Source organism: Schistocerca nitens, chromosome 7 (genome assembly GCF_023898315.1).
Source record: "Schistocerca nitens isolate TAMUIC-IGC-003100 chromosome 7, iqSchNite1.1, whole genome shotgun sequence".
NCBI classification, from domain to species: Eukaryota; Metazoa; Arthropoda; class Insecta; order Orthoptera; family Acrididae; genus Schistocerca; species Schistocerca nitens.
In genome coordinates, this window is record NC_064620.1 from 105,768,961 (window position 1) to 105,787,740 (window position 18,780).

General features: G+C 41.3%; 1 protein-coding gene across 1 annotated transcript in view; it reads right to left on the reverse strand.

Moving 5' to 3' along the window:
* Positions 1 to 18,763, reverse strand: part of LOC126194727 (vacuolar protein sorting-associated protein 51 homolog) — a 106,166-nt gene extending 87,403 nt beyond the window's left edge. The window contains exon 1 of the mRNA XM_049932979.1: positions 18,582 to 18,763. Within this exon, the coding sequence (XP_049788936.1) occupies positions 18,582 to 18,662 (81 nt within the window). The 5' untranslated portion in view covers positions 18,663 to 18,763. The remainder of the gene's footprint in view (positions 1 to 18,581) is intronic.
* Between the last annotated feature and the right edge of the window lie 17 nt (positions 18,764 to 18,780).

Sequence of the window (18,780 nt, forward strand, 5' to 3'; positions counted from 1 at the left end):
CTCTGTTTCAGTTGGATGAGTAAGTGCAAAAGTGGGGGTGGTTTTGGATCTGTCAGCAACCGACCACATTCTACGAAACAGGAATTGACCATCTCATCTCCGAATGGGATAAATGTCTTAAAGTGTATGGTGACTACTTTTGAATGAAACCATTCCATGGTCCTATTGTGGAAGTTTTTATTTTTCCATAAACCACTTCCTCTTTCCTTATATTATCTATTTTTATTGTATTATGATGACAAATTCTACATCATTGTGAGAAGAACCCTGAATGAATGAATAAATAGATGAATCTCTGTTAATTGACTGATGCTTCTTACTGACTGCTACAAGAGCATCTACAGTTATTCAGCATCTCTACCTTACGGAAACAGTCATCCTAAAAAGGACTAGTGAAAATACAGTACATCACAGGGATCTGACAACTGCTCTGGTTACAATGAATGCTCATGGAAATTAGGAGGGCAAGTAACCTCTTGTCAGAAACATTCAGATGCTGACCATCCCACGTGTCATGTGACTGTGTGAGGGGCAACACCCCCACACTGCTGTGGGACTCATATACCTACGATTTAGAAAACTTAAAATTATATTTGGAATGTGTAATGCACATTAAGGAGAACTATGACAACTATCAACAGTATGAAATGTGCCAAAAGCGCAATACCAGGAAGAAACATGGTATATCACCATTCTATTGGCTCTGTACTAAAACAGACAATTGTTTTATGTACAAATCAATAAAACTCCTGAAGGTTATAGCTTAGCATATCTGGAACGTACCACTTCAGTAACTCAAAGGTTAAAAAAGTTTATTTCAGAACTGTGTTTATGGAGTACATGAATCGCATGAGTCAATCATCCTTGCACATGGTGACTGATGAAAGATGTCTACAATAATAGGTGCATTTCTATGTGATGAATGTTACAAATAAAAACAGTTATATATCTGCACCAAGAAATATTCTTTTAACTTCATAATGTGTTAATCTGTGACTTAAAAATGGTCACCTAACCAAAGCTGGTTATCTGTGAATTAATACACATTACAACAGCTTTAGGTGCTTCCACGATGCCAGTCTTCAAATAGACTGAAACTGTTTACAGAAAATGATAAAAAATGCTAGCATTTTTTGCAGCAAATTTGGTATTATGATGTGCCTATCAGACAAGTCAAGAGACATGATCCATAGAGTAATGGGGTAGGATCAGTAGGTGCATAGGGGAAGACATGGTTCTATATTTTCATCAACATTTACATACATATTCCACAGGCTACCACATGATGCACAGTGGAGGGTGCCTTATACCACAACATTCCCTTTCCTATTCCACTTGCAAATCGAGTGAGGGAAAAATAGCTGTCTGTATGCCTCCACACAAGCCCTAATTTCTCTTATCTCGTCTTGATAGTCCTTAAGCAAAATGTATTGTGTTGATGCATAAGTTGGTGGCATTTTTCCGTAAGTTTAATAAACACAACAGATACGCATAACAGAAAGTTCACTATTTACAACAGTCTTTCAACTTTGGGATAACTTTTTGATTTCACAACTGTAGAAATCAGATAATTTTGAGATGAAGAACTCATCAAGCTATGTTTGGAGTGCATTTTCATCTAGGAAGGAAGTTCCTTGAAGGTTGTATGAAAGAGGGTGCAAAAGGTGAATATCTGAGGGTGAAAGATCAGGTGAATAAGGTGGGTGTGGAATGACCTCCAAATCCAACTCCTGCACCATGTTTTTGTCAGTCTAGCAGAATGTGGGCAGGCATTATTGTGGAGTAGCATCACTTCAAGCAGTCTTCCTGGTCGATGTTCTTAAACTGTGTCTGCAAGACGTCTCAGTTGTTGACAGTAAATATCAACAGTGGTTGTCCTACCTCAGAGAAGTAATTTGTAGTACACGACACTGCCACTCACCCACCAGATGCATAACGACATTATCTATCATGAATGCTTGCAGGTCTTTGTGTGGGGGGTTGCTGCTTGTTTGGGCTCAGCCATTCCTTTCCTTTCCTTGTGTGAGCAAAAAGACACCATTTCTTGTCAGCAGTAACAATACAAGATAGGAATGGTCAGTGTTTTCATAAGCAAATTGATGATAAGCAAGCAGAGGTGAGCATATGACCACCAGCTGACTTTTGTAATTCTGGATCAGGGCATGTGGTACCCACACACTCAGTTTTTGAACCTTCCCCACTGCAAGCAAATGTTGCGCGATGGTGGATTGATCACAGTCCTTTAAATTTGCCAGTTCTTGAGTACACTAATGTGGTTCATTGTGGAATAGTATATTTATAAACGATCTTCATCAAACCGCAAAGGTCTTCCTGAATGTGGAGAATCACTAACGTCAAACGACTCTGCTTAAAACGTGAAAACCATTTTCTTGTCATGCTTTGTCCTATGGCATTATCCCCATACATTTCTGCCTGCCTCTGCTGCTGTCACCCCTCTGTTGAACTTAAACAGAAGAATATGTCACAAATGTTCTGATTTCTCCACCTGGCACTCCATTTTCTAGCATCCACAGTTCCACTCACTATCTCCAAATGAGAAAATGGCAATATGTAAACTCAAATAGCAACAGTGAACTACAAATAAAACTTGAGAATTGATAAACAAGCTTATAGCAACTGGAACACCAACATTCAAAACAAAAACACAATATACTTATGCACCAACCTAATACATTGGTGGCAGTAGAATCATTCTGCCGTCACCCTCAAATGCCGGTTCTCTAAATTTTCTCAATTGTGTTTTGCAAAATAATGTTGTCTTCCCTCCAGGGATCCCCATTTGAGTTCACAAAGCCTCTCCATAATAGTCGTGTGTTGATCAAACCTATTGGTAAAAACATCTAGCAGCATGCCTCTGAGTTGCTTTGAAGTCTTTCTTCAATCCGACTTGGTGAGGTCAAGCTGTACTAAAGAATGGGTCACATTAGTGTTTTATACATGGTCTCATTTATAGATAAGCTACACTTTCCTAAGAGTCCCTCAATAAATCAAAGTTAATCATCTTTCCTGCTACCAACCTCACAAGCTCTTTCCATTTCATATCGCTTTGCAACGTGACATCTGTATCTTCAATCAGCGTGACTACATACTGTATTCAAACATTACAAGATTGTTTTTCATACTCATCAGCATTAATTCACATTTTTTCTACATTTAGAGCAAGCTGCCATTCATCACACCAAATAGAAATTCTAAGTCATCCTGTATCCTCCTACAGCCACTCAATCACACTTCCCTGTACACTATAGCACCATCAGGAAACAATAGCAGATTGCTGCTCACACTTTATGTCAGACCATTTATGTGTATAGAGAAGAACAGTGGTCATGTCACACTTACAGGGGCACTCCTGGTGATACCTTTGTCTCTGATCGACACTTGCCATCCAGGACAATATATTAAGTTGTACACTTTAAGACATATTCGAGCCACTCATATACCTGGGCACCTATTCTGTATGCTTGGGCTTTCGTAACAGCCTGCAGTTGAGTACTGTGTCAAATGCTTTCCAGAAATCTCGGAGTATGGAATCTGCCAGTTTCCCCTTCAGCAACAGCTCACCGGATTTCATGAGAGAAAAGGACTAGCAGAGTTTTGCACAATTGTAAATGTGTTCTCAATCCATACTGTTTTTTTGGACAGCAGCTTTCCTGTCTCAAGGAAATTTACTATATTCACACATTGAATATACTCCAGAAATAAGCAGAAAAACAATGTTAAGGACACTGGTCTGCAATTTTGCAGGTCATTTCTTTTATCCTTATTATACTAAGTAGTTGCCTGTGCTTTTCTCCAGTCACTTGGGGCATTGTACTGGTGAGAGTTTCATAATAAATGCTAACTCAGTAAGGGGTCAATGTCGAAGTGTACTCTCTACAAAACCAATCTGGGATTCCATTCAGACCAGACAACTTATTTGTTTTCAACTCTTCAGTTTAAACTTCCTTGCAGATTAAAACTGTGAGTCGTACCAAGACTCAAAATCAGGACCTTTGCATTTCTTGGGCAATTGTTCTGTTGACTGAGCCACCAAGCATGACTCAAGACCTGTGCTGACAGCTTTACTTCTGAATGCACCACATCTCCTTCCTTCCAAACTTCACATAAGTTCTCCTGCAAAAGTTGTGGTATTAGCACCCCTGGAAGAAAGGATATTTGGAGACATAGCTTTGCCACAGCCTGGGGGATCTTTCCAGAATGAAATTTTCACTCTGCAGTGGAGTGTTCACTTATATGAAGCTTCCTGGGAGATTAAAACTGTGTTCAGGGCCAAGACACTGGCAGAAGTAAGGATGAGTCATGAGTCATGCTTGTGTGGCTCAGTTGGTAGAACAGTATGAAGTTCAAGTCTCGGTCTGTCACGCAGTTTTAATCTGCCAGGAAGTTTCATATCAATGCACACCGTGCTGCAGAGTAAAAATTTCATTTTGGAACTCTTTCAGTCGCATCTCAGTTTCAGGGATACCTATTTTTATGTCCTCCATATGGGGGTCTGTGTGATGGTCAAATGGTGTTTTGTCTGTGTCATATGATCCTCCAGCAGCAATGATTTTGTAAATGTGAAATTTAAGTTTTCTTAAAAATGTTGGTTAGGCTATTAATGACACTTCTTGGGGTGAAGGGTGAGGGCATGGGGGAAGGGAGGAAAGAGATAGGAAGGATTATTAGGGTTTAATGCCTTTTCAATGATGAGATCATTAGAGACATAACATTAGCTCATATTGGAGGAGGACAGGGAATAAAATTGGTTGTGTCCTATTTCAATGGCACCATCTGGATATTTGTCTCAAATGATGAATCTGGATGGCTGTATGCTCTTCCTGAAAATAAAAGAAATGACTTAACCACTTCCCTCAACAGTGGTGGGAAGTGTTGGATACGACGGCTACCCTGCCAGATACACACTTTTGCACATCGCAGTGTTCCAGGTTGCTAGCTACACATCCCACAGGTGTCAATCCAAGACTATGATGACAGCATCTAGTTAGGAAAGCCGACCAGTGATGAGCTCGCTATCCCCAATGGCAGCAGCCAGTCATGCAACTCCAGTGTATTCATCTGTACAGTATTATAACCCATGATTGAGGGCTGCAGAGGCAGACCCACCATGGAGTAAAATTCCAAAGTTATATCACATGAACCATGGACCTTGCCGTTGGTGGGGAGGCTTGCGTGCCTCAGCGATACAGATAGCCGTACCGTAGGTACAACCACAACGGAGGGGTATCTGTTGAGAGGCCAGACAAACGTGTGGTTCCTGAAGAGGGGCAGCAGCCTTTTCAGTAGTTGCAAGGGCAACAGTCTGGATGATTGACTGATCTGGCCTTGTAACAATAACAAAAACGGCCTTGCTGTGCTGGTACTGCGAATGGCTGAAAGCAAGGGGAAACTACGGCCGTAATTTTTCCCGAGGGCATGCAGCTTTACTGTATGATTAAATGATGAGGGCGTCCTCTTGGGTAAAATATTCCGGAGGTAAAATAGTCCCCCATTCGGATCTCCGGGCGGGGACTACTCAAGAGGATGTCGTTATCAGGAGAAAGAAAACTGGCGTTCTACGGATCGGAGTGTGGAATGTCAGATCCCTTAATCGGGCAGGTAGGTTAGAAAATTTAAAAAGGGAAATGGATAGGTTAAAGTTAGATATAGTGGGAATTAGTGAAGTTCGGTGGCAGGAGGAACAAGACTTCTGGTCAGGTGAATACAGGGTTATAAACACAAAGTCAAATAGGGGTAATGCAGGAGTAGGTTTAATAATGAATAGGAAAATAGGAATGCGGGTAAGCTACTACAAACAGCTTAGTGAACGCATTATTGTGGCCAAGATAGATACGAAGCCCACACCTACTACAGTAGTACAAGTTTATATTCCAACTAGCTCTGCAGATGACGAAGAAATTGAAGAAATGTATGATGAAATAAAAGAAATTATTCAGATAGTGAAGGGAGACGAAAATTTAATAGTCATGGGTGACTGGAATTCGAGTGTAGGAAAAGGGAGAGAAGGAAACATAGTAGGTGAATATGGATTGGGGCTAAGAAATGAAAGAGGAAGCCGCCTGGTAGAATTTTGCACAGAGCACAACTTAATCATAGCCAACACTTGGTTTAAGAATCATGATAGAAGGTTGTATACATGGAACAACCCTGGAGATACTAAAAGGTATCAGATAGATTATATAATGGTAAGACAGAGATTTAGGAACCAGGTTTTAAATTGTAAGATATTTCCAGGGGCAGATGTGGACTCTGACCACAATCTATTGGTTATGACCTGTAGATTAAAACTGAAGAAACTGTAAAAAGGTGGGAATTTAAGGGGATGGGACCTGGATAAACTGAAAGAACCAAAGGTTGTACAGAGTTTCATGGAGAGCATAAGGGAACAATTGACAGGAATGGGGGAAAGAAATACAGTAGAAGAAGAATGGGTAGCTCTGAGGGATGAAGTAGTGAAGGCAGCAGAGGATCAAGTAGGTAAAAAGACGAGGGCTAGTAGAAATCCTTGGGTAACAGAAGAAATATTGAATTTAATTGATGAAAGGAGAAAATATAAAAATGCAGTAAATGAAGCAGGAAAAAAGGAATACAAACGTCTCAAAAATGAGATCGACAGGAAGTGCAAAATGGCTAAGCAGGGATGGCTAGAGGGCAAATTTAAGGATGTAGAGGCTTGTCTCACTAGGGGTAAGATAGATACTGCCTACAGGAAAATTAAAGAGACCTTTGGAGAGAAGAGAACCACTTGTATGAATATCGAGAGCTCAGATGGCAACCCAGTTCTAAGCAAAGAAGGGAAGGCAGAAATGTGGAAGGAGTATATAGAAGGTCTATACAAGGGCGATGTACTTGAGGACAATATTATGGAAATGGAAGAGGATGTAGATGAAGATGAAATGGGAGATATGATACTGCGTGAAGAGTTTGACAGAGCACTGAAAGACCTGAGTCGAAACAAGGCCCCCAGAGTAGACAACATTCCATTGGAACTACTGACGGCCTTGGGAGAGCCAGTCGTGACAAAACTCTACCATCTGGTGAGCAAGATGTATGAAACAGGTGAAATACCCTCAGACTTCAAGAAGAATATTATAATTCCAATCCCAAAGAAAGCAGGTGTTGACAGATGTGAGAATTACCGAACAATCAGTTTAATAAGCCACAGCTGCAAAATACTAACACGAATTCTTTACAGACGATGGAAAAACTAGTAGAAGCTGACCTCGGGGAAGATCAGTTTGGATTCCGTAGAAATACTGGAACACGTGAGGCAATACTGACCTTACGACTTATCTTAGAAGAAAGATTAAGGAAAGGCAAACCTACGTTTCTAGCATTTGTAGACTTAGAGAAAGCTTTAGACTATGTCGACTGGAATACTCTCTTTCAAATTCTAAAGGTGGCAGGGGTAAAATACAGGGAGCGACAGGCTATTTACAATTTGTACAGAAACCAGATGGCAGTTATAAGAGTCGAGGGACATGAAAGGGAAGCAGTGGTTGGGTAGGGAGTAAGACAGGGTTGTAGCCTCTCCCCGATGTTATTCAATCTGTATATTGAGCAAGCAGTAAAGGAAACAAAAGAAAAATTCGGAGTAGGTATTAAAATCCATGGAGAAGAAATAAAAACTTTGAGGTTCGCCGATGACATTGTAATTCTGTCAGAGACAGCAAAGGACTTGGAAGAGCAGTTGAACGGAATGGATGGTGTCTTGAAGGGAGGATATAAGATGAACATCAACAAAAGCAAAATGAGGATAATGGAATGTAGTCGAATTAAGTCGAGTGATGTTGAGGGTATTAGATTAGGAAATGAGACACTTAAAGTAGTAAAGGAGTTTTGCTATTTGGGGAGCAAAATAACTGATGATGGTCGAAGTAGAGAGGATATAAAATGTAGACTGGCAATGGCAAGGAAAGCGTTTCTGAAGAAGAGAAATTTGTTAACATTGAGTATAGATTTAAGTGTCAGGAAGTCATTTCTGAAAGTATTTGTATGGAGTGTAGCCATGTATGGAAGTGAAACATGGACGGTAAATAGTTTGGACAAGAAGAGAATAGAAGCTTTCGAAATGTGGTGCTACAGAAGAATGCTGAAGATTAGATGGGTAGATCACATAACTAATGAGGAGGTACTGAATAGGATTGGGGAGAAGAGAAGTTTGTGGCACAACTTGACCAGAAGAAGGGATCGGTTGGTAGGACATGTCCTGAGGCATCAAGGGATCACCAATTTAGTATTGGAGGGCAGCGTGGAGGGTAAAAATCGTAGGGGGAGACCAAGAGATGAATACACTAAGCAGATTCAGAAGGATGTAGGTTGCAGTAGGTACTGGGAGATGAAGAAGCTTGCACAGGATAGAGTAGCATGGAGAGCTGCATCAAACCAGTCTCAGGACTGAAGACCACAACAACAACAACAACAACAACAACACAGAGTTGTGACCTGCAGTACTTTAGTTACAGTGGATTAACTGAGATGACATCCTGGAATACGCCTTAGCAGTGACGAACCGTTATTGTAACCAGCATAGTCAAATACTGTGTTGCTGTTTGGTCTTAGTCTCAGGCAGAGATTGTATTAATGGAAGTATCACATACTCGTGCTCAGAGTTCTATTTGAGATATTGTGAGTTATAATACAATAGAGTTTCTGGGCTTTGACTAATTTATTGTGTAGTGATTTCGGAACACTCCACTAGCAGAGTCATTCAGAGTGACATAAGAGTACTTCACTTGCACTAAGGGTATGCCACAACAGTGGCATAGTTGGTATTGTGATTCAGTGCTTATACATCCACTGGATTTCTTCACATATTTGGCGGTACTATGGAGTGTCATTAGAGTGGTTCTGCTTCGTGAACACTGGATGGAACTTGTGGATGAGGTATTTTCTATAATATGGTGTCCTTCTATGATTTTTCCTGCCTTCTAATGTTGTTATCGAAACATTTAGTGCTCCTTGTGGATGGAGTGACCTACATTTTCTCTGAACTTCGTTGCTCTTCTGGAATGTTCCTTGGACTTTCCCTCATTGATGGGTGTTTCACACTGGGGTTATGACTTACATCACTGTTTATTCTCAGTTGCTTAGTGCACATAAAGGAAAACCAAGAAAGCTATAAACTGCGCGAGTCTGTACATAGCCATGACACACGCCAAAGGCAGATGATGGACATCCCAGTTACTAGGCTTAAAAAAACCCAAAACAGTTACACATACACAGGGATACAATTATTTAACATGCTACCACCTACAGCACACAGTGTATCATTGAATGTCTTCAAAAATATTACAAAAAGGTGGTTTGAACAAAAAGCATTCTATACAATAGAAGAATTTAAAGTATGTAATAAAAATGATCTAATCTATTAAAACTGCTGTATGACATGACCACCATATTACATGAGCACTTCTGAAAATGTTATTGTATCATGCGGTTGTGCTTTATTTACATAATGTATTTTTATTCAATAGTTAACTGCTGTATGACATGACCACCATATTACATAAGTTCTTCTGAAAATGTTATTGTACCATGCTGTTGTGCTTTATTTACATAATGCATTTTCCCCAATGCTTAACATATATTAAGCCTGTCTCATTTATATTTGTTAAAATGTTTTTCTAAGCATGTGTATTGTGTTACACATACAGTATCTCCTTTTGTCATTCTGCACGGCACATTTATGTTTAATGACTACTAAACACGTGCAGTATAAAACATATTTACTCATTCAGAATGTTAAAAATGTATGACTTATTTTGTAATTATATAATGTATGTTAAATGACGACATCAATTGCATGAAAAATGCTTAAAGATGGATCAATAAATCAATAAATAAATATGCACCTTGTAGACTTTTCTGTGCAAACTTTTCAGTGCCTCACAATCACATTGGGCTATACTGTTCCAGATGGCATATCCACCTGATCTGTCAAGCTTCATGCTGACACTCAGTGTGTCTTTGGATAAACTGAGTGCTACACAAGAGCAGTCACTGTAGCAGCTGGAGGACCAGGAACAACATTATCTGGATAGCTGGTACACACCACTGGCATTTCACACCTTCAACCCGATGCAGGAAGAGTGGTCCAATTATACAGATTGCCTTGAACAACAATGGTTGTGGCAAAGTGACATAACTTTCATCGTATGTCTACGAAGATTGGCCGATCATATAAAGAATGGGTGGTTACTTTCCAAGACCTTGCCGATGAATACAAGCCATGTGCTCCTTCCCAGATACTGCAGTTAGGAATATGATGATTGTTTACACTCCAGATGCAGCACTCCAGAGGGACCTTATCCATCTGAATAACCCCTCCCTGAACAAGTGCTTGTCTGTCATCCACACGCTTGAGTGACCAAGCACACCAAACAAGTGCAAGGTCCACAGTTTTTCAGACAAACAATCAACACCCTGCAGTAAATGTCAACTGGCACCTAGGCCTTGGGCTCCACTTCAAAACACTAACACCTCTTCTTCCACAGCTGCTTCATCCTGACCCAAATCCTGCTCCCTGTGATTCAAGGCTCATGACAAGCAGTGCTACTACTTCAGACACATCAGTGTGTTTTTTGTCAGAAGTTGGTAACTAGGCTGAAGTTGGCTGAAGAAAGTAACTTGCACCATCAAGTGTTCCACTTATCCTGGTGACAAGAACGAGTCAGTGAATTCAGTTGATGATCCTCCAGGTGATTTTGAGAGCGCAGTGAACATTGTTGTCTCCAGTGAGCATTCTCCTGTTCATGGGGTGGAATATCAAGATAGTAGTTTGTACAGTGTACTTCCCACAACAAAACTGTGGATGCTACCATCAATGGCCATACTATTCCATTCCAGCTGGACATTGGGTCATCTAAGATCATCAAAGGTGATACATATGCTTTAGTGGGAGCACCACAGTTATGCAGGTTCCATAGGACAATGAACAGTTACAGTGACCAAACTATTTGTGTCAAAGATCATTGTGAGGCGCAGATCCAGTTTAAGAATACCAGGTTGCAACCATTGCTTTTGGTGACACAAACAGATTTCCCATGCCATATCCTCACACAACCCAATCCTCCCACCACCTCCAAAAACCAGTTCAAAAGTGTGTCCACTTCATCAACCAATACCACCCTGGACTGGAACAACTGAACCACATCCTACATCAGGGCTTTTATTATCTATCATCATGCCCTGAAATGAGGGACATCTTACACAAGACCCTTCCTACCACTCCTAAAGTGGTGTTCTGTCACCCACACAAGCTCCACAATCTAGTCCATCCTTATGCAACTCCTAATCCCACCCCTTGACACAAGGATCATACCCCTTTGGAAGATCCAGGTGCAAGACCTGCCCAATCCACCCATCCAGCACTTCTTATTCCTGTCCTGTCAAAGGTTTATCATACCCCTTCAGAGGCCAGGCCACATGTGAAATCAGCTGTGTCATCTGCCAGTTCTGCTGCAATCATTAAATAGCTTTTTATATTTGTATGACTACCAACCAGGAGCCCACCACGATGAATGTTCACCTCCAATTGTGGCCAAGAGCAAAGTGGACCACACTGTGGCACAACATGCAGCTGAACATAACATGCTTGATTTCAATGGCTGTTTCACAACCTGGGCAATACGGATTTTCCCTTCCACAGCCAGCTTTTCTGAACTGTGCATATGGGAGTTATCCTTACAACACATTCCCCACTTCCAAAATCATCTTGGTCTCAACCTGTTTGTACCAACTCTGTCCTACCACATCCTCCCAATTTGCCTCTCCCCACCCTCACTGTGCTCCGCACTATGCCTGCCCATCAGTCTTATCCCCTTCTCTGCTCCCATCTCCTGCCCCCTTTCCCTCTGCCACAGCATCCAGGCGCTACAGACATGTCCAACAGAACAGATCCTACTCAGACATACATTTCTGCAAGAATGCGATGGCTTCTCGATGCTTGATTCTGTGCGGACACACTAATTTCATCTGAACTCCTACGGGAATCAACAATTTGGGAGAAGGAGGTTAATGGCTGATGGACACTGCGTTGCAATGTGCGATATGTTGAAAATTTGTGTCAGATGGAAAGCATGCCTGGATGACTGAGGAGGCTGTGGCAAACATTCAGAAGAAGTGGAGTATCTGGGTTTGAGAACCGGTCCAGAACAGATTTTCAACTTGCGCCATTGCATTATCACAATGCCCTGTGCAGCTGGAAGCCACGAGTTTCCCGCTCATCCTTTCCCTTTCATGTCCAACAGAACAGACACCTCTCAGATATATACATTTTTGAATATTTTTTCTAGCTCACTGCTCACCCTTTCACTCATGTGCATGCACACACACACACACACACACACACACACACACACACACACACACACACACACACACAAAAAAAAATAACGAACTAAAAACAGTTTGTCATCTACTACATTTTTGCTATTCACGCAGTAAAACTACAGCATCAAGCACGACATTTTAATTTATTGCTCCTTTTCTACTTACCCTATTTGCAACACATAATGCAGATAGTATCACTAAATGCACCTGCAAAGTTATATCACTGTACGATGCACAGTTCTTTGAGATACATTATCATACACATTGAGATGCTTGAAAAATGAACTTTTCTTAAAGTGGAGCTGTTTACACAAGGAAGTTCAAGTCTTTAATGAACTGGGGGGGGGGGGGGGGGGATGGGATGGGGTAAGGAGGGGGTTACCAGTTTGTCAACTATGACAACAGTTGCTAATTTGGTATCATTCATTTCAAAGGCATTAGATGAGAAAAAGAAATCTTGCAGTTTGTTTCTTGACCTCTCTAAAGCTTTTGACTGTATATGTCATGACACTTTATCACTATGGTGTAAGAGGAAAGTCAGCTAACATTGTAAAATCTGCTCTGTGTTACCTGAAGTCAAGTACGGAGTACCTAAGGGTTTTATGCTTGGACCATTTTGGACCACATTTCATTCTTTGCATATATGACCTAAACATTGTTGAAGGTTACAAAGTCATTATGTATACTGGTAACATTTTTGTTATTACTTGCTCTGACACAGTTGACGACTTCAAAAACAAGTGACACTGAGTAACGAAAAAATACACCAATAACAGCAACAATATGTCTATAAATGACAGCAAATCAATGTACATGCACATGCATGCCAACAGAGTAGTCTATATTGACAGTTTTAGTCTTAGTCTTCGAAACTCAGCCACACAGTAGACAAAACCGTTACCGATTCCTGAGTGTGACAGTGTATAGTTACACAACTTAGGAAAATCACATAGACAATATTTGCTCAAAAAACGAGCTCCAACACATTTCCTTTGAGTAAAATGTCTAGTAGTATAAATGAAGACACTTTATTGAAAGTATACTATGGTCTCATATGTCTACACTTAGCTTCATTCATTCTGGTCTGGGCTTGCACTGCAAATACATACTGACTGAAAAAAAAAAAAAAGTGAGGAACCCAGAAGTTGAGGAGGAAATTGAATGAACCTTGATGGGTTAGGAAGGTATGTGATGTTACATCAGTGTTTACGAAACTGAGTCTTTACAAAGACCTTGGCAGTCTGATCCCAATTATGACATTGCCGCCCCCTCCCCCCCCCCCCCCCATGACCTCAATGCATGCACTGATTCAGCTGCGAAGAGTGCCATGAAGTCAGTGTATCCTCGTCTGAGGCACGGTGGCCCACAACTGTTGTAACTGGTTCCCAACATTGTGGGTACCAGCACTGTGACCAAGATGACGTCCAAGCTGGTCCCACCCATGTTCTATTGGGGACAGATCTGGATATCTTGCAAACCACAGGAGTACTTCAACATCATGCAGATGGTTCATAGATACACGTGCCATGTGTGGACAAGCATTGTCTTGTTGAAAAATGGCACCACGATGCTGTTACGTGGGGGTAACGCTTGAGGACATAACATGTATGTGATGTACCATTGTGCCGTCCCAGTTTCCTCACTCACTATCAGCCATGACCTAAAGTCTTACCCAATGGCTCCCTCCACCATGACACCAGGGGTAACACTGCTGTGCCTCTTCAAAACACTGGAAGAATGGGGTATTTCCCCAGGTCACCACCATACTCGCCAATGACAGTCATCTGGAATAATGCAGAACTGTGATTCATTGCTGAACACAATGTGATGCCAGTTACCTGCAGTCCATGCTTTCCTGTCACAGGACCACTCCAAACACAGCCGTTTGTGTTGTGGTGCTAATGGCTGTCTATGCATGGGACAATAATATGATAATATGGATGCTGCTGGTCTCTGATCATGCCGCAGAATGAAACAGAATGTTGCAAGAAGACCATTATCCCTTCTCAGATGGCAGACATAAATGGGAAGGGGTTATGATGTGCTTGGTGCACAATACAGTGATCATCCCTTGTGGTGGTCACACTTAGTCAACCAGAACATGACAATGAGTATGCCTGCCATCATGTTACCACGCAGTCCAACATCATGGCAATGTAACATATCCAAATGTCCCATCTGGATATTACATAATTTGACCAGTCAGCAAAGTGTAGATTCACAATGAGGCCTCTCTCAAACTGTCAAGTGCTGATAAAGCTGTCTCGCCTGAGTATGAGGCATATTTGTGTCCTTCACAGTGAACACTCAACATCTGATGTTGTTCATGTCTCTTATGTATCCCACTAGGTCTGGAACAACACTATTTCACTCTGGTAGCTGTTCTACCAGTCAGAGAGAAGTGCAACTCTAATAATTTACATACCCAACAATGGTGTGTACATGTACAAAGATACATTAACCTCTGACCATTTTTTCTGGGTGCTTCAATTCTTTTCCCAGACAGTGCACAAACATTATCAAAGCTTCAAAAGAAAGTCATGAGATGTATTACAAAAAAATAGCCTAGAAATTTTTGCAGAGACAAATTTAAAGATCTTCATGTATTAACTGCCACAGCATTGGTGCGAATATGATGTCATTCTTTTCTTAAAGCTTCATTGGTCAGCCAATTTCAGTCATAACATAAATGACAACAACACTAGAAATAGGAATGAGTGTCACACACGATTTTGTCTCAAGTACAGATAGTGTTGAGGATCAGTGGACAAAGTTCAAAACTGTCATACAATATGCATTAGATGAGTATGTGCCAAGCAAGATCATAAGAGATGGAAAGGAGCCACCGTGGTACAACAACCGAGTTAGAAAACTGCTGCGGAAGCAAAGGGAACTTCACAGCAAACATAAACATAGCCAAAGCCTTGCAGACAAACAAAAATTACGTGAAGCGAAATGTAGTGTGAGGAGGGCTATGCGAGAGGCGTTCAATGAATTCAAAAGTAAAGTTCTATGTACTGACTTGGCAGAAAATCCTAAGAAATTTTGGTCTTATGTCAAACCGGTAGGTGGATCAGAACAAAATGTCCAGACACTCTGTGACCAAAATGGTACTGAAACAGAGGTTGACAGACTAAAGGCCGAAATACTAAATGTCTTTTTCCAAAGCTGTTTCACAGAGGAAGACTGCACTGTAGTTCCTTCTCTAGATTTTCGGACAGATGACAAAATGGTAGATGTCGAAATAGATGACAGAGGGATAGAAAAACAATTAAAATCGCTCAAAAGAGGAAAGGCCGCTGGACCTGATGTGATACCGGTTCGATTTTAGACAGAGTATGTGAAGGAACTTGGCCCCCTTCTTGCAGCGGTGTACCGTAGGTCTCTAGAAGAGCATAGCGTTTGGGACCGATGACCATCGCAGTCTGGTCCCATCAGTCTCACAAACCAACCGACCAGCATAGCATTCCAAAGGATTGGAAAAGGGCACAGGTCATCCCTGTTTTCAAGAAGGGACGTCGAGCAGATGTGTAGAACTATAGACCTATATCTCTAACGTTGATCAGTTGTAGAATTTTGGAACATGTATTATGTTCGAGTATAATGACTTTTATGGAGACTATAAATCTACTCTGCAGGAAACAGCATGGGTTTCAAAAAAGACGATTGTGTGAAACCCAGCTCACGCTATTCGTCCACGAGACTCAGAGGGCCATAGACATGGGTTCCCAGGTAGATGCTGTGTTTCTTGACTTCCACAAGGCATTTGATACATTTCCCCACAGTCGTTTAATGAACAAAGTAAGAGCATATGGACTATCAGACCAACTGTGTGATTGGATTGAAGAGTTCCTAGATAACAGAGTGCAACATGTCATTCTCAATGGAGAGAAGTCTTCCGAAGAAAGAGTGATTTCAGGTGTGCCACAGGGGAGTGTCGTAGGACCGTTGCTATTCACAATATACATAAATGACCTTGTGGATAACATTGGAAGTTCACTAAGGCTTTTTGCAGAGGATGCTGTAGTATATCGAGAGGTTGTAACAATGGAAAATTGCACTGAAATGCAGGAGGATCTGCAACGAATTGACGCATGGTGCAGGGAATGGCAATTGAATCTCAATGCAGACAAGCAGGTCAGCAACTGGAAGCAGATAATTCCATAAATCATCTGGGAGTAGGTATTCGGAGTGATTTACAATGGAATGACCATATAAAATTAATTGCCGGTAAAGCAGATGCCAGACTGAGATTCATTGGAAGAATCCTAAGGAAATGCAATCCGAAAACAAAGGAAGTAGGTTACAGTACACTTGTTCGCCCACTGCTTGAATACTGGTCACCGGTGTGGGATCCGTACCAGATAGGGTAGATAGAAGAGATAGAGAAGATCCAATGGAGAGCAGCGGGCTTTGTTACAGGATCATTAATTAATTGCGAAAGCGTTACGGAGATGATAGATAAACACCAGGTGAAGACTCTGCAAGAGAGATGCTCAGTAGCTTGGTACGGACTTTTGTTGAAGTTTCGAGAACATACTTTCACCGAGGAGTCAAGCAGTATATTGCTCCCTCCTACGTATATCTCACAAAGAGACCATGAGGATAAAATCAGAGAGATTAGAGCCCACACAGAGGCATCGCAACAGTCTTTCTTTCCACAAACAATACGAAACTGGAATAGAAGGGAGAACCGATAGAGGTACTCAAAGTACCCTCTGCCACACGCCGTCAGGTGGCTTGCGGAGTATGGCTGTAGATGTAGATGTAAGCATCTAAAACTGATGGGTAAAGACCAGAGACATGCAAGCAGCAGTTTTTAGAATAAGCTTCTACATGACATAAATAATAATAAAGTATTGCCTGCCCTGAAAATAAATAAAGCAGCACCTTACTCTGGGTTGCTTCTACACCTGTACCAAACAAATAAATTTAAATATGTGATAGCAAACAAGTTTTGCATAACACAGGTTACAAGAATGCTCATTGCTGCTAATTTTTTGTTTGTTTCCTGTTTTTGTCTGCCCATTTCCTCCTCCCCCCTCCATCTCATCCTCCTCCATCTCTCTGTCCATCCCCTTCTTCCCTCTCCCCCCATCTGTTCACTTCCCCCCCCCCCCCACCCATCTCTCCATCTCATCCTCTCACCACTATCTGTCCATCTCCTCCTTCAACCTCTTTCTATCCATTTCTTCTCACCCCACTTCCTCTTCCTTCTGCTCATTACCCCTTCCATCTTCCACCTGCCTCCTATACCTTCCCTTCTCTATGCCCAACTCGTCATTTCCCCTCTCTCTGCACATACTCCACCTCTCTCTATCCATTCCCTCCTACATTTCTCAGTCCATCTCCTCCTCCATTCCATCTCCCTTGATCCATCTCTTCCTTACACCCTCTCTGTACGTCTTCTCCTCCTCTTCTCTCTGTCCATTTCCTTCTCCCCATCTCTGTCCATCTCTTCCTCTCCCCTTTCTGTCTGCCCATCTCTTCTACTTCCCACCCAATCTCTGTCCATCTCCCCCCCCCCCTCTCTGCGTCTTTCCATCTCGTTCTCCCCTTCTCTCTTCTCCTGCTCCTGTGATTATCCACAGTTACAGCCCCTGTGTGACATCCCAAAACTAACCATACAACACACTTGTTATGCAGGCCTGCCTAGAAGTCAGGGGTTACCAACTCTTCTAACCTCTTATTTGTGATGGACTTCACATACTGTTGTTAAAATGGTCTATGCTCAAACAAACAAACAAATTTCAAATGAGAGATGACACCTTTAGTTATCAGATAGAGCCCAACTCCATCAAAATACAAGGAACAATTTATATTTGGTGTATTACTTTTTCAATTCTGCTTGATCTGTTACATCACGCCTTCAAAGTGATATTTTGGGGGAAGGATAAGTGATGATTCTAGAATTTTTTCGAACTAATAACATGTTATTGCAAGAATGTGAATGTATTTTATTTAATGACATATGGAGAGCTGTCAAAATTCTAATTATTACTTAAGTCATCATTGAGTTGTTTATCGTAATGAGGAAATGTTTATTAGGTCTACTGATTATCAGTTCTTATGACCGGCAAAGTAATGAACTTTTTTATCATGTCTCATACCGATCTGTGATCAGAAAGGCAAAATATGCCCTATAGTTTCCGAGAACTTTCATTTGAAATAGTGCTCATAAATGTCAAACGTCACTTCTGTACGAGATAAACAAACATGTTCCTTACTTTCAGAAGTCTCTGTAAATACATGTCCGCATTGAAATGTTGGCCGTTTATATCGTATGGATTGCCTGTACTTTCTGCCATTGCAATTGTTCACCAGTGCTTCGCTTATCACTTGCCACTGCACAGCTGTTCTGCTGTTGTTGGTAAACTGTTTGTTTGCTGTGAATATGAGCTTGAGCAAAGATAATGTGTGTCGTGT